Genomic DNA, 23,358 nt, shown 5'->3' on the forward strand with positions numbered 1-23,358 from the left:
AGGCAGTGGGACAGTGGTTGGCCGATACCAGGGCGTGTCCACATAACGTGGGCCTGCGCACAGCACCTCTGGGGACCCCTGCAGCTCTGACATCCCGAGTTAGCCTGGGGCCTCGGGGACGCCCAGTTAACTTGTGTTGCCACAAGGAGGCCTGGCAAGAGTCTTGATGAAGGAGAGGCTGTGTACTGGCAAGGGAAGGCTTACGCACAGACCTGCTTCCCGGTTTACCACTAGGGCTAGCCAGTGGCAGAAAGCTGTAAGCGAGAGGGTTACAAGCTGGTGGGAAGTAGGCACACACCTTCCCTCAAACTACTGCACTACTGCACGAGACTCATCACCATCACACACACACACACACACACACACACACACACACACACACACACACACACACACACACACACACACACACACACACACACACACACACACACACACACACACACACACACATACACATTTTAGTATCCTTGTGGGGACCAAACAATTGATTCCCATTCGAAATCCTATTTTCCCTAACCATATATAAAAACCCTAACCTTAAACCTTAACCTAACCCTAAAACTAACCCTGAAGCCTAAAATTGCCTTTTTCCTTTTGGGGAATGGTGAAATTGAGAATTTTTTATTTGTTTGACTATCCTTGTGAGGACTTATGGTCCCAAAGGCACACACACAGAGAGAGCAGCAAGGATATGCATGGGCTTTCCCAGATTTTTACTGCTGGAGAGCAAACAGTTCAGACTTGCAGCTAACAGCCACAAACAAGAGACACACAGAAGCACTCACTGGATGTTTAATAACAAGTATACAGTATACTCATATAACCAATAGTGTGTCTTCTGATTGGCCATAATCATTCAATTGCACATAAGCAGCCTAAAATCTTGTAATTACAGAAATAATCAAATTTATACCACAGTGGCTATATTACTGTAAAAAAATAGATGTAATTTTTTGCTTAACAAATAAGGTGATTATTTTCCCATTCAGCCCTGTGAAATACCTTGTATTTTATCTGGGCGAGCCACACAGAGCTTTTTGAGATAGAGAGGCTCCGTGGCCTTCCTGTTCAGGCCTGTCAGATCTTCTTTATTACAGAGCAACTCAGAGTGCCCTGACTGGACAATGCATGAATGTTTAAATTGCCCGGAGTGTCCCATGCCATTATCATCAAGTGGCACATCTAAAGCAGGGAAGGCAGGGAACTGTATAGTCTCTCATTCACATTACTCTGTGGTGCTCTCCCTCCCTCTCTACATGGCTCAGCTTGGACCCTGATGGACTTCTCACCCTCTGAAGTGGTTGTGCTTCAAATGGTCTCCCTTTTAAAATGTCCTACAGAATGTGCAAGGAGAAAATGCTCAAGAATATTGACCAATTGATTCCTTTATGACCTAGCTACCAGAGCCCATAGCTTTTTCCAATTCTATTATTATCTATTGAGGTGGGTATGTTGCACATATTCCCAGATTGTTGATCGATTTGGGTTTGTCAGCTGTTCTATTCAGTCACGCATGTGGGTCACAGTGGTCACAGTGGTAGCAGAGCAGAAGTGGTTGACCAGTCCTCTGTCCATACCGTAGTCTGTATGCACAGAGAATGTCCGTGCCAAGACCTGACATCAAAAGAACCCCAGTGGCCCACAAGTTGTCCCGTTAGCATGATCAAGCCCCAGGGGGATGGCTGTGTTTGATAATAGCTGTGAGACAGACTGAGAACACGTCCTGCACCCAGGGGGAGCCCCAGGAGAAGACCAGTACGGAGCTCTCTGAGACACAGAAAGGAGAGGCACCATGGGTACATACTAAAAATAACACCTTTATCATTAACACGCAGTGGATTTATCAATGTTGTACCGTATGCCATTCAATTAAAGCATGTTCTCATTTTGTCTCTTCTTGTTTTGCTTATGTGATAAGACTATAGGCCTGTCTTTCTATAGACCTATTTACAACTGAAAAAGTCAGCAACTTAATCAACTGAATGTACCTTATCGAATTTATGTATCCTTTTGGTATATAATGAATTAATTGTGCAATAACTTTTCATTGCCAAATATACATGAATGGTTTGCTCCATAAACATGACAACATTGATTTAATTCTAATTGGTAGTACATTGTTTAATTTCTACTATGTATAAACATATTTTCTGTTACACTGTACATGTAATTACAGTTCAGAAGGCAGATATTTTTAAATATCAATATTTACATTCATGCATCCATGATCATTTCCCTCAATATACAGTATTAGTGATGCATCTTCAGTATCTGGGTACATTATAGGGTATATGGTAATACCTATGCATGCAGGGGTGGACTGGCCGGGCTGCTCCATTTTTTGCCCAGTGATTCTTTCACAAAATTATAATTTTCTGGCTAATAATGGGGTCCTCAGGGAAGACAACGGGCTAATGTGGGGGCCTCGAGGAAAGAAATGGGCTGGTGTGTTAGAAATGGCAGGGACAATTTTTGGTCCCAGTCCACCCTTGTATGCAAATCACAATGCAAGGTCTGTGTTTACAAAATTCAACAGTAATGGAACATTTCAGAGATACTGCCAGACATCCATCTATTGTGCTCTCTCTCTCACACACACAGTCACACACACATTATATACAGATGAACTGCACCTATGCCAAAAAGTATCTTAGTAATTGATTGATGCTAACTGTGTACTGTTTATAGCAGACGGATGTTGAGGATGCCTGTGAGTGTGAGTCACATGTCCCTTTTGAGGCCATCCTCTCTGCAACTTAATATCCGGATTAGCCTCTGTTTAGAATCGTGTCCTCCACCACACAGCACTTGAGCCCTGGGCTCATGTGCACTGTTTCTACAGTGATGGGTTCTCCCCTTGCTGAAAGGTGGAACAATTAAGACTGCAAAATCACATCAGAACATGGCAAAGGGCTTCCCACTGTCCACCACTGCCTCCCCTGGCTGTCTAACCATTGAGATGTGACGAAACAAAATGTAATATGATGTTAGTATTGTAGGGGGCCTGTGATAAAGACTTGAGGGTAGTACAGAACAAGCTGCTTAATAAAGCATGGTCAGAAAGCACACATTCACAAACTCAAAACACAGAAATTCCCATCATATTCGCTGAAGTCAGAGGGGAAGAGAAAAAGGCATGTCAAACAGCAAGAGATGAACAATTGATACCTTAAACTCATTGCAGAGCAAGCTGAAATGTTTACTGTGTCAGTAGCAAATGAACAGTGGGCTTCAGTGGAGGCTGGCTCATAATAATGTCTGGAACGGAGTAGATGGAATGGCATAAAAAAAAATGGAAATCATGTGTTTGATGTATTTTATTCCATTCCACTAATTCCGCTCCAGCCGTTACCATGAGCCCCTCCTCCCCAATTAAGGTGCCACCAACCTCCTGTGGTGGGCTTAAAGCATCAAAACATTACAAATTAATGATATGATTACTAAATAATTCATAAAAAATAACACATTTCAAATCATTAAAATGGAATTCATACGCAGACAATAAATACATAAATGAACAAATAAATCTAATTCAGTTCTCAGCTGTGTTGTTGGTATGGAACATAGGAACTGACTTGATCCCCTTCTTTTACTTCACTCTTGGTATGACCTGTACATATTTTTTAATTGCATAGTCAGATGATCACTATACATCCCAAACCACACCTGCAACTGTGACAGTGTTGTACAAATTCTGCTTTAAATATGAAAAAGGGTCAGAGGAGCATAGATGAGAGACAGCCCAAAGAGTAAAACCTGCATGCACATTTTCTTCATGATTTGGTCCTCGCAACCTCCTATCCCATTGCTGTCCTTCAACGTCTGTTCCTACATTGTAGTTGCCTGTAAGAAGTGTGGAGCTGAATAGATTGGTAGCCTAGCAGTCAACCATCCTCCTGTCAATGACACTTCGTGTTGACAACATGATGTTCAGTCTGGTGAAGTCCTCAATTCACTTTATTACTAGTTCTCTGAATCCACTTCTATGTTTTGTTTTATGTTCTTTTCACTACTTTCCTTCATATGGAAGTTTCCTTTCATCCAGGCAACATGCTAAGAGAGAAGGAAAGGCGTTAATGTGTTTTAAACAGGTCAACCCCTGTGGCGTTCTAGGTAAGAGGGAATTGTTGCATTTTGGGTAGGATGGATGGTGGTGGTGGGGTTATGGTTATGTCAATTCCTCTTCCTGTCAGTGAACAGTCTACACCACAGTGTTGTTGGGGCCCATGGCCTTCTTGTTGCGTGCACTCATGGCATACTCTCCACGACTCATCCCGTTCTCCTCTTTCCGTTGTGGTTTCCTGCAAACAAACACAACTTATGTTGACTGAAACTGGACAGTTTCATCTCAATCTCTTCATTCAAAGACTCAATCATAGATACTCTTACTGACAGTTGTGGCTGCTTTGTATGATGTATTGTCTCTACCTTCTTCCCCTTTGTGCTGTTGTCTGTGCCCAATAATGTTTGTACCATGTTTTGTGCTGCTCCCATGTTGTGTTGTTACCATATTGTTGTCATGTTGTGTTGCTACCATGCTGTGTTGTCATGTGTTTCTGCCATGCTATGTTGTTGTCTTAGGTCTCTCTTTATGTAGTGTTGTCTCTCTTGTCGTGATGTGTGTTTTGTCCAATATAATTTTTTAATTTTTTAATCCCAGCCTCCCAGCAGGAGGCCTTTTGCCTTTTGGTAGGCCGTCATTGTAAATAAGAATTTGTTCTTAAATCAAATCAAATCAAAGTATATTTGTCACATGTGCCGAATACAACAAGTGTAGGTAGACCTTACAGTGAAATGCTTACTTACAGGCTCTAACCAATAGTGCAAAAAGGGTAACAACAGTAAAAAGACAGTGAAAAATAACAGCAGCGAGGCTATTTAGAGTAGCGCTATTTAGAGTAGCGAGGCTATAACAGTAGCGAGGCTACATACAGACACCGGTTAGTCAGGCTAATTGAGGTAGTATGTACATGTAGATATGGTTAAAGTGACTATGCATATCTGATGAACAGAGAGTAGCAGCAGCGTAAAAGAGGGGTTGGGGGGGGCACACAATGTAGGTAGTCCGGGTAGCCATTTGATTACCTGTTCAGGAGTCTTATGGCTTGGGGGTAAAAACTGTTGAGAAGCCTTTTTGCCCTAGACTTGGCACTCCGGTACAGCTTGCCATGCGGTAGTAGAGAGAACAGTTTATGACTGGGGTGGCTGGGGTCTTTGACAATTTTTAGGGCCTTCCTCTGACACCGCCTGGTGTAGAGGTCCTGGATGGCAGGCAGCTAAGCCCCAGTGATGTACTGAGCCGTACACACTACCTTCTGTAGTGCCTTGCAGTCGGAGACCGAGCAATTGCCGTACCAAGCAGTGATGCAACCAGTCAGGATGCTCTCGATGTTGCAGCTGTAGAACCTTTTGAGGATCTCAGGACCCATGCCAAATCTTTTTAGAAGGCTGCGAATGGCCCCGCAGCCTTGTGAATGTTGACCTGTTTAAAGGTCTTGCTCACATCGGCTACGGAGAGCGCGATCACACAGTCGTCCAGAACAGCTGATGCTCTCATGCATGCCTCACTGTTGCTTGCCTCGAAGTGAGCATAGAAGTTATTTAGTTTAGCTCGTCTGGTAGGCTCGTGTTACTGGGCAGCTCACGGCTGTGCTTCTCTTTGTAGTCTGTTATAGTTTGCAAGCCCTGCCACATAAGACGAGCATCGGAGCCGGTGTAGTATGATTCAATCTTAGCCCTGTATTGACGCTTTGCCTGTTTGATGGTTCGTCGCAGGGCATAGCAGGATTTCTTATAAGCTTCCGGGTTAGAGTCCCGCACCTTGAAAGCGGCAGCTCTACCCTTTAGCTCAGTGCGAACTGACTTGCCTAGTTAAATTAAGGTTAAATAAAAAAAATGTAACGACAGTAGAGGTGCTTTATTTAACTTAAGAAAAATCATAAATCATTCTACTCCTTAAGCCTGTGGCTGTTTACCTACAGAGAGATTGGATTTCATAGGCTGTTGCGGCTGGATGCACTGGTCAGTCATGCTCTCTAATAAGCTGAACATTAAAAAGTCACGTCGCTATCAGAGCCACGAAAGGAGAAGATAAATCAAACAGAAGAGATGCTGGATGTGGCAATTAGACACACTCCATTGATATTCGATAACATTTTATTTTACCTCAGAGAAGAGCTTATGTATACATAGAACATAAAATAAATACTAATACTGTAATACTCTATGTGAGTGAGATTCCCTCTCTTGGTTATGCTGGTTATGCTGTAATGCTACTCTTTCTGTGAGCCACATTCTGATGCAAAACAAGCCGAAGCACATAATCCTCCGCTATTATTGGTCTGTGAAAAGCAGTATCCTTCAATGCAAGCCATTTTCATACATCCCTCAGTGCTTTTGTGGTTATTATATTTGTCCAGTGTACTGTGTCTTCTATGCCGACCCCTTCAGCTGCTCTCCTCTGCACAGGCTTATGTAACCCAGAGACAGATCGGAATACATTTAGTACAGTCATTGTCCCACTCAATACTGTACAATGCCTTCAGTGGCACAGGGGGCCCTTAAGCTACATCTTAGCTCAGTGTCTCCTTCCCTCTCCTCTTAAAGCCACTGCTGGCCAGTCTGACCTGACGGACAGTCGTTCAGTCTAATCCAGACCAAGACTTTGCCCTGCCATGGGATCTTACTGGGATGACATTTAAATATTCAATAAAATATATTGGTCACTCTTAGGCATCATCCACAAATGCTATTTTTACAATTACTAATGCGATATCTTCTTGCATATAGAGAGTATTTACATCTCCATGGATGTTACAAGCCTTACTGTAGTACTAACTTGGAGACACTGAACTTAGAGTCCACTCATTAGTATAACAGAATGGTCACTAATGAGTAGTCAGTAGCTTCCTGACTAGCTTCCTGTCTGGGGGTGACAGTTGGCTTCCTAGGTCTCAGGCAAGGTTACCCATCACAGGAGACAGTGACAGTGATTCAATGCACTTCCTGTGTTGTGCTATCCATAAATGTAATCTGTAGGAGTGTGTCCTGTAGTGGGCCAGACAGTGGCGGTGGTGGTGGTGATGATGTCTACCCACAGACAGCGGCAGCCCTGCTGATAAACAGATGCTGTGTTCTCCTTCTGGGACCTAGGACAGCCTGGGAGAGGAAACTGCCGGGCCCAAGGGTACCAACACATCCTGTTGGGACATGATTGGCTAGTGCTGGTGTGTCTATTATGTGTGTGTGTGTGTGTGTGTGTGTGTGTGTGTGTGTGTGTGTGTGTGTGTGTGTGTGTGTGTGTGTGTGTGTGTGTGTGTGTGTGTGTGTGTGCGTGTGTGTGTGTGTTTGCTTTCCCAAAAACCTTGGTGGTGATGGCTTCCCACAGACAGCGGCAGCCCGGATGATAAACAGATGCTGTGTTCTCCTTCTGAGACCTGGGACAACCTGCCTGGAGAGGAAACTGCCGGGCCCAAGGGTACCATGGAACATTTTATTTTGCAACGTGAACCAAATGAACTACCCTCCAGTGCATGCATTATGACATTGGTGGAAATAGTATTCACACGTAACTATTTCATGTTTCAAAACAATTTCTTTATCCAGAGGAAGGGTACTGCTATGGGATCCCCCATGGCTCCTAACTATGCTCATTTATATGTGGGTTACATGGAGAAACAGTCCATTCTCAATACTCTCAAAAATGTTATTATTTGGAAATGGTACATTGATGATCATTTTTGTTTGATGGAGGGGTGATGCAAAACAGCTCCAGGCGTTCCATGTTTTTCTGAACTCTTGTTCTGAGCACCTGAAATTCCCTATGCAATCTGACACACGTCAAATCAGTTTCCTTGATCTTCTGATTTTGTGTGAGGATAACAGTTTGTTGAGGGCTGATAGCTGTCACCCGTTTCCCTTGAAAAACAGTTTGCCCTACAACCAATTCTGTCCAATCAAAAGAATTTGCAAAAAACAATCATATTGACAGAAACATGGCTGAGATGCAAAGAAAATTCAAGGAAAGGGGATACAAAAATGGTCAGATTAATACTGCCGATGAGGAAATACAAAACAAATCGAGACATGATCTCTTTCAAGGACAGTCTCGTAAAAAGAAACATTCTTGCGTTCTTACTACTCGCTATTCAAAGTGCTCTGAATTAATTAAGGGAATCGTTCACAAACATTGGCACATTTTAAGATCTGATGACAGGATAGGTTCAGGGCTCCCGAGTGGAGCAGCGGTCTAAGGCACTGTATCTCAGTGCAAGAGGCGTCACTACAGTCCCTGGTTCAAATCCAGGCTGTATCACAGCCGGCTGTGGTTGGGAGTCTCATAGGGCGGCGCACAATTGGCCCAACGTTGTCCGGGTTTGGCCGGGGTAGGCAGTCATTGTACAGTAAATAAGAATTTGTTCTTAACTGACTTGCCTAGTTAAATAAAGGTCAAATTTAAAAAATGCAAAAATAAAATAGGTATGTGTTTTCAGACCCTACCTTGTTCGTATTCTCGCAGGGCAGAAATCTCTGAGATCAATTGGTAAACTCTGATTTACCATCTCAAAATACCCCCACACAATGTCTGGCTGAGCTCAATGCAATGGCACTTACAGTGGCAAGAAAAAGTATGTGAACCCTTTGGAATTACCTGGATGTCTGCATAAATTGGTCATCAAATTTGATCTGATCTTCATCTAAGTCACAACAATAGACAAACATAGTGTGCTTAAACTAATAACACACAAATTATTGTATTTTTATTGTCTATATTGAATACATCATTTAAACATTCACAGTGTCGGTTGGAAAAAGTATGTGAACCCCTAGGCTAATGACTTCTCCAAAAGGCAATTGGAGTCAGGAGTCAGCTAACCTGGAGTCCAATCAATGAGATGAGATTGGAAATGTTGGTTAGAGCTGCCTTGCCCTATAAAAAACACTCACAAAATTTGAGTTTGCTATTCACAAGAAGTATTGCCTGATGTGAACCATGCCTCGAACAAAAGAGATCTCACAAGACCTAAGATTAAGAATTGTTGACTTGCATAAAGCTGGAAAGGGTTACAAAAGTATCTCTAAAAGCTTTGATGTTCATCAGTCCACGGTTAAACAAATTGTCTATAAATGGAGAAAGTTCAGCACTGTTGCTACTCTCCCTAGGAGTGGCCGTCCTGCAAAGATGACTGCAAGAGCATAGCGCAGAGTGCTCAATGTGGTTAAGAAGAATCCTAGAGTGTCAGCTAAAGACCTATTGAAATCTTTGGAACATGCTAACATTACATTTACATTACATTTAAGTCATTTAGCAGACGCTCTTATCCAGAGCGACTTACAAATTGGTGCATTCACCTTATGATATCCAGTGGAACAACCACTTTACAATAGTGCATCTAACTCTTTTAAGGGGGGGGGGGTTAGAAGGATTACTTTATCCTATCCTAGGTATTCCTTAAAGAGGTGGGGTTTCAGGTGTCTCCGGAAGGTGGTGATTGACTCTGCTGACCTGGCGTCATGAGGGAGTTTGTTCCACCATTGGGGTGCCAGAGCAGCGAACAGTTTTGACTGGGCTGAGCGGGAACTGTACTTCCTCAGAGGTAGGGAGGCGAGCAGGCCAGAGGTGGATGAACGCAGTGCCCTTGTTTGGGTGTAGGGCCTGATCAGAGCCTGAAGGTACGGAGGTGCCGTTCCCCTCACAGCTCCGTAGGCAAGCACCATGGTCTTGTAGCGGATGCGAGCTTCAACTGGAAGCCAGTGGAGAGAGCGGAGGAGCGGGGTGACGTGAGAGAACTTGGGAAAGTTGAACACCAGACGGGCTGCGGCGTTCTGGATGAGTTGTAGGGGTTTAATGGCACAGGCAGGGAGCCCAGCCAACAGCGAGTTGCAGTAATCCAGACGGGAGATGACAAGTGCCTGGATTAGGACCTGCGCCGCTTCCTGCGTGAGGCAGGGTCGTACTCTGCGAATGTTGTAGAGACATCTCTGTTGACGAGTCTACAATACGTAAAACAGTAAACAAGAATGGTGTTCATGGGAGGCCACCACGGATGAAGCCACTGCTGTCCAAAAGAAACATTGCTGCACATCTGAAGTTTGCAAAACTGCAACTGGATGTTCCATAGCGCTACTGGCAAAATATTCTGTGGACAGATGAAACTACAGTTGAGTTGTCAGGAAGGAACACACAACACTACGTGTGGGGGGGAAAAGGCACAGCACACCAACATCAAAACCTCATCTCAACTGTAAAGTATTGTGGAGGGAGCATCATGGTTTGGGGCTGCTTTGCTGTCTCAGGGCCTGGACAGCTTGCTATCATCGACGGAAAAATGAATTCTCAAGTTTATCAAGTCATTTTGCAAGAGAATGTTATGTAATCTGTCCGCCAATTGAGGCTCAACAGAAGTTGGGTGATGCAGCAGGACAACGACCCAAAACACAGAAGTAAATCAACAACAGAATGACTTCAACAGAAGAAAATACACCTTCTGGAGTGGCCGAGTCAGAGTCCTGACCTCAACCCGATTGAGATGCTGTGGCATGACCTCAAGAGAGCAGTTCACATCAGACATCCAAAGAATATTGCTGAACTGAAAAAGTTTTGTGAAGAGGAACGGTCCAAAATTCCTCCTGACTATTGTGCAGGTCTGATCCGCATCTACAGAAAATGTTGGGTTGAGGTTATTGCTGCCAAAGGAGGGTCAACCAGTTATTAAATCCAAGCGTTCACATACTTATCCCATCCTGCACGGTGAATGTTTACACGGTGTGTTCATTAAAGACATGAAAATGTATAATTGTTTGTGTGTTATTAGTTTAAGCAGACTGTGTTTGTCTATTGTTGTGACCTAGATGAAGATCAGATCAAATTGTATGACCAATTTATGCAGAAATCCAGGTATTTCCAAAGGGTTCACATACTTTTTCTTGCCACTGTACAAATCTAGATCCTTCAAATCCTTCAAAGGAGATCCCAATCAAAGGTGTTATCACGTGCTCCACCAAGGCAGTTGTTTATCTTATAATTTGTCCTTGTGGAAAAAATTACGTGGGCAAAACAAAGCGCTAATTAAAAGTAAGAATCTCGGAGCATCGTAGCACCATTATGTGCAAAAACTGGACGTACCCAGTTGCGGCCCACTTTTTGGAAGCAAACCACTCTATTTCATCCCTTTGCTATATCGGAATCGAAAACGTCACCCTCCATAGGCGAGGGGGTGACCTTGACAATGTATTGTTAAAACGAAAGGCCACCTGGATCTTTAATTTAGAGACCATTACTCCATTCCAAAGTAGAGTTTGATCTCCTGAGGTGCTGACCTGTTGCACCCTCTACAACCACTGTGATTATTATTATCTGACTTTGCTGGTCATCTATGAATGTTTGAATATCTTGGCCATGTTCTGTTATAATCTCCACCCGGCACAGCCAGAAGAGGACTGGCCACCCCTCATAGCCTGGTTCCTCTCTAGGTTTCTTCCTAGGTTCTGGCCTTTCTAGGGAGTTTTTCCTAGACACTGTGCTTCTACATCTGCATTGCTTACTGTTTGGGGTTTTAGGCTGGGTTTCTGTACAGCACGTTGTGACATCGGCTGATGTAAAAAGGGCTTTATAAATACATTTGATTGATTGATTGATCTGAAGCCATTCTTGTGATTATTGTGTTTTTGCTAGCCATTGTAAATCATGTTTGTAGGACTATGTAGCCAAATTGTATCTATGATCGTAAGTTATCCATTCATGCTTTTTTATATGTTCTATTTATACCTCTAAATCAACCAATGAAATCAAGCCACAGCTGGCCATGATTACAGACACCTGTGTGTGTCCTTTCAAACTATTTAAACTAGTGACCTGCAGTGTTTGTCATTATACCCCGATGAAGACAGCCAGTCGAAAAACGTTGGTTATTAAATTATTGCATCTGAGCTCCTAGAATGGGCAGCTCTCCTTTTCTTTTTCAAGGGCCCAAGGGTACCAACACATCCTACTGGGACATTATTGGCTGGTGTGTGTGTGTGTGCGTGCGTGCGTTTGTGTGTGCATACTTTCATGATTGGAGATAGCTAGGGGAGTTGGGATACACCAGACTTTCCCACTGAAGTCTCCATGGACCACTGAAAAGGTGTTTTAAGCTCCATAACTTTCTCCACTGGCACTGACCTAGTCTCGAGTCAATGATCATCAATGTATTTCTAGCAGGCCACCATAGAGGGCAGGGTGTTCGGGCCTCACAGCGACCTCTACCCAGCCCTTCAATAATAGATGTCATGCTGTTGACACGTGGCAGGTGGCTACACAACACTTCACAGGTCAGATTAATATTTCATATCAAAGCTGTGCAATCGCAGCACACGTCCGTTTGAAGTTTGGGGAAGGGATAATGTTGAGGTTGGGACATGTGTTGAGCTGTTTACAGTTATTCTCATACCATCTGGACAATAGAGGAACATGCTACTGTTTAAAGACCCCTCATAAAGTGTTTTCACTTTTCACTGTTTCGGAAGTGTAGTAATGAAGTATCATAAAACCAGAATATTATATATGCTTTGTAATAATTTCATTAAAGATACAGTATATTTTGCTTCCTCATGAAATCTTTAACTGAATGGTTATGCTGGATTTACCCTGAACATAAACTGTCCTGATTTGTCCTCCTTGCTGGACAGAAATCCCAGAGGAGCGAGTAATTGAGAAAAACAGGCACAGTGTGTTGTCTTGTTTTGTTGTGGTGTTTAGATTCCCCGCATTGCTGACAGCATGGACTGCAGCATCATGTCTGCTGTTTGGATAGCGCAGCACTGTCACGCAGCACGTCTGAATCCTGTTCTCCATGCCAACAAACATCAACTCCCTTGATGCTATGAACTGAATGGAATGGAATTGGATGAAATTGGGTTTCGTCCAACCTCTTTGCCTCTGACAAATGACTGGCGGAATAAGATTATGAGACAAAAAAACAAAAGGCCAAATGTGTGCAGCCCAGCTAAGGGACAGCCGGGTCTTGCAGAGATAGCTCCTCTAGAGTCTGTGCTGCTGGGGCCTTGGCCACACTCCAGCTGATTTTCATTGGGAAAGCCTTGGGCACTGAGGGGCTGGACGGGCTATATATAACTGTTTCTGTTTTTGTCACTGACAAAACCTCTCTCACATTGTTATTGACTAAGACACCCAATTACTGCTGTTTCCCAGCTTTGGTAGACAACATTCATCTGTCTCTGTTTCTCTGACTCTTTTTCTCTCTACATTCTTTCTCTCTCTCTCGGTCAGAGAGGATCCATGACAATTTTCAAATCAATATTTGTTATTTTTTCATTACCTCTGTTTCCTCAGACTGATAGACCTCCATAAGAACTTCAGGACACGACCCGCTTGCATGTATAAAAGATGTAGCCTGCGACTGAATGACTGCGCAAATTAATTCATAAATAATTACTTGGGTTTGGGGCTACAGCGGCCCGTATTGCAACAACACTTTCCTGCCATAGCTGCATTAAAAAGGTGCCCCTTGGCTACAGAGGGGGCTGGTGAATTGCCATAATGAATTCCAGAGCCAACCTCCCATTACTTCCACTGCCTGACTTTGCCTGTTTGTTGTTTGAGAAAAGGATAAATATAATCCTACTGAGGAAAGACATATGTAACATCCACTCTTTACACAGTTTTATGAATAACAATTTGATGTATTCAAATAATGTGCAAAAACGTGTCTCCAGCTGTGACTGTATGTATTCTTACTGCACCTTTATATCTTCTTTAGTCACACTGTGCCTGTTAGTGTGTGTGTGTGTGTGTGTGTGTGTGTGTGTGTGTGTGTGTGTGTGTGTGTGTGTGTGTGTGTGTGTGTGTGTGTGTGTGTGTGTGTGTGTGTGTGTGTGTGTGTGTGTGTGTGTGTGTGTGTGTGTGTGTGTGTGTGTGTGTATGTATGTGTTTTTGTGTGTGTGTGTGTGTGTGTGTGTGTTTATCCTGTGTGTCTGTGCACAGTATTTGGCTGTTTAAGTAGTGTTTAAGTAGTACTTTAAAGTATTTTTACTGAAGTACTTTACACCACTGTCCACATGGCCTTTCCTCCAATGAGCCAATCCAAACAGGGGGAAATAGCTCACATCATCACTACGGCGACAGGGTCATGGGCTTTCTCCAGTAACCCATCTTGCCTTTACTTTCACATCGATTCAGTTGCTAGTCTAAAAAGCTCTGTGCAATTATGCAATTCAAAATCAGCCCACGTCAAGAAATAGAACAGGGAAGAATTTCAATGTCTAGAACACTGCTGACAGGAACTGCTGACTATAGCGCGGGTCTTTCAGATCATTGGGTTATTCCCAGTAAGATTATAGATGTAATTTCCATCTAACTTGCTTTATGGAGAAAGCTGCATTGTGCAACATTATGTATGATATCCAGTATTAATGAGTGACAGTGTAATGACTCTGCTGTAGGTAGAGCTTTCCAGATGATTCCTGTGACCTCTGAACACCCTCTGACCCATAACACAGGCCACGTGTCCTTCTTTAGAGCAATAACAACATGGCAATGACATAGCAACAACCCCCAGAATCAAATCTTTTTCATAGTCACTAATTATTGTTGTAACCTGAGCAATGTTTCAGGTTGTGTTGAAAGCTTAATAAAATGCAGAATAATTGAATAGGAAAGGAATATATGTTTTTTTGTTTAGATTGTCGGCTATACGAATGACACAACGCAGTCTTTTCCATGTCAATCTTGTTGACATAGGTAACTGACATACCTCTTTATGGCCTTGTAGCAGATGATCATGGCTGAAAGGAGGAAAACAGCTGAGGCACAGCCCACTGTCCCAAGCACTAGGATCTCCATCCACCACGGCCTCAACAGCGGCAGAGGGGACTCAACCACTGGGAGTGATGAGGAGAGGGGGATGGATAAAGAGAGAAAAATACAGTTTCATTTTCAAACATCATTAGCCTTCTAACACAGCACTAGCACTTGTCCGCTTATCGAGATTAGGTTATCATGCAAACTGCTTTAGCCTAGATACTGTGTTTGTCCTACAGTATGTATTACATCATAAATGCTTCATAGACAACCATTATGTCTTGGGATGGCATGATGAAAGCTCATCATTAATGCAGCAACACCACACCCCATGTTGTAAATCAACTTGCCAGTGATCTGATTAAAAATGGATTGATTCTCAACCTTCTATTACTATACTATTACACCATAAAGCTCTGGGCCTGATTTGCTTCCTAACTCTGGATAGCAGGGTAATGCTCACCTGTTCATCAAATTCTTAGGTTAAATGTTCAGAGATATCTAACCCTGGTCCATGAATCATTTAAAATGCAGTCAACCTTTATTACACAAGCACTCCATGTCCAAACTGATTCCACCTACAGGAGCACCATGTTATGGTCAGATGTCTGACTGAGGGTTAGGACTATGTACAAGTACAAGGACACACACCAGGGAACTTATATTACACTCAGTGCAGCTTAGCAACGAACAGTATCTGAATGGTGTACTCCATGCCCTCACCATCTCTCTAGACCTTCCTCTGTTCTCTCTCTCAACATGTTTTTTCTCTAGCCACGTGCTGTTTTCGCTCGCTCTGTCTCCCCTTTTTATGAAGGTGAATAGCCTACCATAGAGATAGTTAAAAGCTTTGTGGCACTGACAATACTGCTCAGTTTGACAGGAGGGAGGTCTTAGGGGTCCCCAGCAATAAGCATGTCTCACTCTGTCTGAGGTGGAATCCATTTTACTATATCTAAGTATTAAAACATGAACTGAATATAGCTCCCCAACCCACTGCCAAGAGTGTAATGATGGCTGGGTTTAATAATGTAGGTTTATCATCCAGTAACAGAGAGAAATGCAAAAACCACATCCCATGCATTCAGAGAATAGTTTTGTGAATGAGAGGGAGGAATTGACTCCATGGTAACACACAACCCTTAGCAATGCTGTGGAATATTTAAACACTTTAGATTTATCCAGAGCAAATGACATGGCACGTTTCTCCCCAGCACACCATGTCATAAGTCAATTTGAATGTAAAATCTCCTCTGAGCCCAACTTCAGTTTTAATCCTGCATTTTGGATTCAATTCAGTCAGGGGTAAGGATCTACTTCAGTGTGATAAAGCTCTCTTTTGAAAGGACTTCTGAGCCATTTTTAGAGCACATACTTTTACTCAACACTGCCAATTTGCCTCATTTAAAACTTTTGTCAATACAATCTCTCATTGTCCCACTTCTTCATGCATATTCATGTATTATTTTGGGACCAGACCAATCAGCTCCCTTATACATCTGGCAAACACCAAAACAAACAGATTTTACAGCAGCAATGATTACAGTTCAATCCTTTAAGTAGTATGCCTCTGTTATTTATTCACAAAGTTCTCACTGAGGCCAGATGACCAATGTTTTGCCTCCTTCCCAATACATGAACAACATAAATACGTGCCTTCTTCCCAACCTTCCATAGACTATGATAGAAAAATGCTATCATTTTACTACAAGAAATTAATAGTTTTTTGCCAAGCCAAGAGGTTTTGCTTTGCCATTGTAATGGTTCTCTTCTTTTCAAACCACATAATAAATACAGAACGACATGCTGAAATGTACAGTCATAGAATTCAGAGAATCTCATAGAATCATTCAGGGAACCTTCCAGCAGTGGCCTTGACAGTAGTCACAGAAGGATCTAGAACTATAGAAATAGAACAACAGACATGCATAAACATACATACATATTGTGCATCTATGTGTATAACGCTTTAGATTCATAAACAGGGAATTAGAATATGGTGAGACGATACACAGCCAATAAACTGTAGACCACGTTTACAGATAAGACCCGGTGGAAGAGTCCTGCATTCATGATCGACGACATTGTGGACTTATACATCAACAGGTGGCAGATAGGTTAGGTAAGTTAGAGTCACACTGGTCACTGACAGCCCTATCTTCTATTCATAGATGCCTCACTTGGTAATTTAGGAGGAAAAAAGGCCTATCTGAATTGACCAGACAGAGGAAATAATTTAATCTGATTGATTGAACCCTTTCCACAGCTGTCTGTTGAGCATTTAATGATGAAGTGCTCCTGCACACTCTCAGTATGAAGTCTTTCAGCTGACTGATTTTCAACAGTCTCAGTTTTAACCTGGGCTGAGTGCACAATCAGCAATGCCTGTCCCATATTTCATAGCACTGCTCATTACAGTATTCATGACAACATACAAATCATATCACCAGTTATATTGACAAACTATCCTCTTTCCACCATCGCAATGTCATACACTGATTCATATAGTTGATACAACTAATTTGACAATGACAAGAATGTCCCAGTATCAGATCAGAAACATATCTGATCATTAGTTAAGCACTGAAATATGTTGAAGGAGACATGGAAACCAGTAAGGCAAGAAACTCAGGAAAAATACAGAAAACTGTGTGGCAACGCACACGCACACACGCACACACACACAGTCAGTGGTCCCGCCTTGACTTACAAAACGTAGACGGGACTGCCGGGACAGTTCATTAACCTTCTTATCTGTATCAAAACCCCAATTTAATGAAAGCATCTGTGTTTTAACAAGGGGGTCCTCCAGGGGAAACCAAACCACTGAGCCTGGCAGGACAGGAGGCAGAGATTTCACAGGCAACTGTGTACTCACGAAGGTAAAGCCAGGCATAATGATCCCCCTGTTCTGCTGTGAACATCCTGCGGCTCTAGTATCAGGCACTCGTAGTCTTCTCAGAAAAAGCCTTTCTCCGTCCACACACACCACACTCTTCCACTACTCAGAAACCTCATGTGAGAAGATGCAAACACTTCATTCCACTACAGATGGTCTGGTAGAAGATCAGAGTAGCAAGACATTTAAAGTGAAAAGGTTTAGATAGATACAGGCACTGGAAGTGAGCCAGTTGTGAGTGAAACAGGTGACAGTGAGACAGGATAGTGAGACAGGAGAGTGAAACGGCAGAGGCTGGTTGGTGTGGTGTGAGACAGGTGTGAGTTGAGCCTTACCTGTGGCCAACAGTAGCCGTGGGGGAGGTGGGGGCAGAGGCGGGGGAGGAAGGGGGTAGCTTCTACACTGGCATGCCAGCTGGCAGTGTTCGCTCACTTTCTCAGCTACAGTCTGTGAGCATGACCTCTGGAGTTCACCCTTATGGACACAGAGAGAGAGAGAGAAAGAGAGAGAGAGGAAGAGAGAGAGAGAGAGAGAGAGAGAGAGAGAGAGAGAGAGAGAGAGAGAGAGAGAGAGAGAGAGAGAGAGAGAGAGAGAGAGAGAGAGAGAGAGAGAGAGAGAGAGAAAGAGAGAGAGAGAGAGACAGACAGAGAGAAAGAGAGGGAGAGAGAGAGAGAGAGAGAGAGCGAGAGAGAGCGAGAGCGAGAGCGAGAGAGAGAGAGAGAGAGAGAGAGAGAGAGAGAGAGAGAGAGAGAGAGAGAGAGAGAGAGAAAGAGTTTCACTATTCATGATGCATTCAATAATATTTACTTTCATTATCCACCCCCAAAAGACATATTTCTGAAAAAGTTTGCCTTTTAAATGATTAAAAATTAGTGCGTGATGAGAGCTTAGAATGTTAATATATGCCTACTGTAGCCTACCTACTGAAATGTCCTGCATCATTAGTGCTAGTGCATCAGCAAACTAAACCATCAGGGTTTGTGGTTTGTAAACCTCTGGATTTCCACTCAGTAGTACCCAAGATCCTATCCCTCTACTATATTGCTTCCCCAGAAGCTACATTCATAGACATACTGGATGGTATCATGCCTACGGCTGCAACCCTCTCCCTCAGAGAAACCACCCACCACCAGTGGGCAGTAGGCTGCCCTGAGGAGTGTGTGTGGGTGGACTTGGAAACTCGAGCAGATCACATTACACATGAACCCTGGCAACATCCCGCGCCTGCACAGCCGGCTCACTGCTCTCTGTAGGCAGCAACAAGGGCCAGGGGTTAGAATGCTCATCCTCAACGTCATATTCCAGATGGGAATCTATAGCTCCCTATGTGCTACTTTCCAAGAGTCTACACTTTCTGCCTGCCTTCCTGTGTGTGTGCTTGTGTGTGTGCGTGTGTAACAAATCACTTAATAGTATACTTCACATGACAATATTGCATCAACTGACTGGGAACTACAGCTGATTACCACTCAAAACTTCTCCATAGTTGGTGCAATAGTGTGAGGGTGCAGAAAGGCACGAGGCACATCAATAAACATAGCGACTGTTTAAAAATGTTTTTTGTTGTTGATATAACATAAACATGTGAGAAGAGCAGGATCAAAAGCTGCTATTACCAAAAACACCCTAAAATAGAGCTCCACTTACGTTTGTGTAATAACTCGCCATGCGTAAAATTACAATAGGCGCGCACGAACACAATACCTACCTGGCATGAGAGTAAAACCAACGAGAGAATGCAATGACCGAAAAGAAGAGGCCAAAAACTTAAAATAAATGGTATTAGATCTTGGACCAGCATTCCTCCTGAGCTCTTCTCGAAGACACTAGACAGCGTAGCGAGTAAACAAGCACGGTATGCATAAGATTGGACCGTTTGGGAAATTCTCATCCACCCTATCCAAGTCCGCGGCGATATCTGTGACTGGCGTCTCCAGAAATAGTTTATGCCATATTCATTTTGCTCTTGAATTTCCGTTGTTGGTGGCATATGACCGGCAAGGAAAGCAGGTGACCAGGCGATCCCAAGAAGTCATATATCTAAAGTTATTTATCTGGGCACTCAAACCCAATCCGAATAAATGCGCTATAGGTCTATGTCCAGCGCTGTGAATCCAACCGATGCTCCGTTACTCCGTGTGATGTGAGAGCGGTAAACGGGACATAGGGTACCTTACATTCTTGCCTGTCAGCATGCATGTATGCAAATACTCAAGCCATCGAAGTTTAAGCAAATTATGAAAAAATATCCTTTAAATTATTGTCCAACACAACTCCCCAAAATAGCTGCAGTCCCGTAACACATTTCCTCAGCTTATCTACTAAATCTTACTGTATTTACAAATATATGCAACTCTGGAGAGCAGAGCAAAGGGTTAAACTGATGCATCCCTCTGCCTAAAGACTATAGATTAGGCGGAGAGCCTCACGGTACCATCGCGTATTCAGTGCAAGTGTAACTCGCACTTGACGTCCTCGCGTAGTGCCCTTCCTTTCAGCTCATACTTGACTGCGAGTAGGCTCCGACCTATTCTCGAATACTACGAATGGTAGGAAAAGTTGAGCAGACGAGAGAGGTTTATCGAGACACGTAGGTCGAAATGTCCGGTATACAAGAAAATAACATTTATGAATGGTAAGAATAATGTTCACACCGGTCTATCCCATTTAGCGGCTAGAAGACGATGAGAGCGGGTAGGAGGGATGAAGCCATCTGAGGAAACCACTCAGAAGACTGGATGGAAGTCAGGATTCAGATGTGGGCACATAATACACACAATAATAGCATATTGCAGAATATTGTATAACCCATATATGTATATACAAAACAATTAGAGTACAATACAGAAACATGTTGCCTTTACAGTAGTCCATGCTATATACTGCGGTGTGAAATGTGGACATCAAGACTCAAATTTAGAAACCATCAAGACTCAAGCTTAGAAAGCAAAATGTGATTTTTTCAAAGTTTGCGTGAAAAAGTATAGTAGGCTAAATTATGTTTATTCCCCATATCTTCCTCTTTGGATGGGACGCACTAACATTGGGGCCAATTGCAGACCCTACAGATGGAACAGTAGGAGAGGAAAGTTACATAACAATTTCGACGTGCATGCAGTCGTCTGTAAATAACAGACACCGTTATCCATAGTCCATGTTTACGGTGTCTCTCTCACGACCTCAGTTGACAAGCCAATGTGGTGCTCTCAAAACATGAAGCCTAAGCAGCTCTCTCCATATAATTATCCTCTTCCTCCCTGATCAGCACAGAGTGGAGAGGGTTTCTGCACATTAAAGGTCAATTACTTCCTTCAACTAGAAAACTGCTCTTAACACTTTGGAGTGGAAAACACAAGACTCTTTAAAAGGTTCATTGCAGCTGTTACTTACTGTGATTGTTTTTGATTGAAATGGAAAAAAAAGAAAAGAAAAAAGCTTCTTAAAACTTCTTCAGGCTGCAAGCCCGGCGCCGGTACACTTATGACAACATCCAGCTCAAGTGCAGGGCGCGAAATTCAAAATCTATTTTTTTTAAATATTTAACTTTCACACATTAACAAGTCCAATACAGCATTTGAAAGATAAACATCTTGTCAATCCAGCCAACATGTCCGATTTTTTAAATGTTTTACAGAGAAAACACCACATATATTTATGTTAGCTCACCACCAAATAAAAAAGAGGACAGACATTTTTCACAGCACAAGTAGGATGAAGTAGCATGCACAAGCCAACCTAACTAACCTAAAACCAACCTAAATAACCTAGAAAAAACTACCTCAGATGACAGTCCTATAACATGTTACACAATAAATCTATGTTTTGTTCAAAAAAATTGCATATTTTAGCTATAAATCAGTTTTACATTACTGCTACCATCTTAGCCACCATCATAGCTACAGTCAGAAATCGCACGGGAGTAGCCAGAGAAAATACAGACACCAACGTCAACTACTAAATTACACATCAGAAAACATTTCAGAGAAATATATGGTGGATAGCTAATGAAAGAGAAAGATCTTGTGAATACAGACAATATTTCAGATTCTTTAAATGTTTTACAGCGAAAACACCACATATATTCATGTTAGCTCACCACCAAATACAAAAAGAGAGACAGATATTTTTCACAGCACCGGTAGCATGCAGCTAGCATGCAGCTAGCATGCAAAGCCAACCTAACTAACCTAGAACTAACCTAAATAACCTAGAAAAAACTCCCTCAGATGACAGTCCTATAACATGTTACACAATAAATCTATGTTTTGTTCGAAGAAGTTGCATATTTTAGCTATAAAACAGTTTTACATTACTGCTACCATCTTAGCCACCATCATAGCTACAGTCAGAAATCGCACGGGAGTAGCCAGAGAAAATACAGACACCAACGTCAACTACTAAATTACACATCAGAAAACATTTCAGAGAAATATATGGTGGATAGCTAATGAAAGAGAAAGATCTTGTGAATACAGACAATATTTCCGATTTCTGAAGTGTTTTACAGCGAAAACACAATATATCGTTATATTAGCTTACTACAATAGCTAACACACAGCAGCATTGATTCTAGTCAAACGCTAGCGATAGCACAGTTCGACAGATATATGAAAAAGCATCCCAAATTGGGTCCTTATCTTTGTTGATTTTCCATCAGAATGTTCTCCAAAGGGTCCTTTGTTCAGAACCGTGTTCATTTGGACCTAGAACGAACGATGTCCCTCTTGAATTAGCATGGCACACTGGCCATGCCGTGCTAACCTCTCCGTCTTGACAAAATTCTTGCGTCGCATCACGTCTAAAGTCCAGAATAAATTTCAATAATATAATTAAAGTATATTGAAAAAACATACTTTAGGATGATATTGTGACATGTATCAAATATAATCGAAGCTGGAGGTCATATTCACCTATAACGAGTGTTTTCCAGGAGCGCAGTCCAGTTCCTACTTCGCGCCCAGAAAAAAAAATTAAGTGCGCACTTATCACTCCAAGATGTTGTTTTCAGTCCCTGACAGAGATAATCAAGTCATTTCTTCTCTCACTTCCGCATGACATCCAGGGGAAGGCGTGTGACGTGTTTCTACAGTCCTAAGTGCCAAGGCCTTTTATAGAGAGTATCTTGAAGAGAGACATAGCTTCTTGGAAATGTCACTTTTTACAGAAAATGGGCTGTAAAAAGAGTTATGTTTCACTTAGAGAAATAATTAAACCTGTTTTAGAAACTAGACAGTGTTTTCTATCCAAAAGTAATAATAATATGCATATTGTAAGAGCAAGAATTGAGTACGAGGCCGTTTGAAATGGCCACCTCTTTCCACTGCTGATACTCACTGCTGATATTTGAGCCATAAGAGGTTTTAACCACTGATTCCTTGTCTGGTCTCTTCTCTGCACCTGGGTCCAACCTTACCATCTCACATAACCAGCTCTGCTAGGGTGAGTAAATTGGTCTGAGTGAACAGTTCTCTCAATTAAAGAGATGGGTGGGGCTAAAGTTTAAGAGGGTGTGAACGATGCTGAATGGGTGTAGACAAAGAGAAGCTCTCCAGTAGGTACCAAACAATTCAAGGGACATTTTCTCAAAAGTGAGCTTACAAGTCTATCAACTTTCAAAGCACAATTACTTTCCCATTGTTCCTCAACTGTAGTGTAT

The 23,358-nt window shown here is 42.5% G+C and overlaps 1 protein-coding gene across 1 annotated transcript; it reads right to left on the reverse strand.

The window, feature by feature from the left end:
- Positions 1-842: 842 nt before the first annotated feature.
- Positions 843-20,622, reverse strand: LOC139553533 (proline-rich membrane anchor 1-like). Its single transcript, XM_071365968.1, has 4 exons — positions 19,411-20,622; positions 18,038-18,176; positions 14,757-14,883; positions 843-4,304 (listed from the first exon to the last, which is right to left on the reverse strand). Exons 1-4 carry the CDS (start codon positions 19,690-19,692, stop codon positions 4,205-4,207), a joined length of 648 nt encoding a protein of 215 aa, XP_071222069.1. The 5' UTR covers positions 19,693-20,622; the 3' UTR covers positions 843-4,204.
- Between the last annotated feature and the right edge of the window lie 2,736 nt (positions 20,623-23,358).

This window comes from Salvelinus alpinus, chromosome 25 (assembly GCF_045679555.1).
Source record: "Salvelinus alpinus chromosome 25, SLU_Salpinus.1, whole genome shotgun sequence".
NCBI lineage: Eukaryota > Metazoa > Chordata > Actinopteri > Salmoniformes > Salmonidae > Salvelinus > Salvelinus alpinus.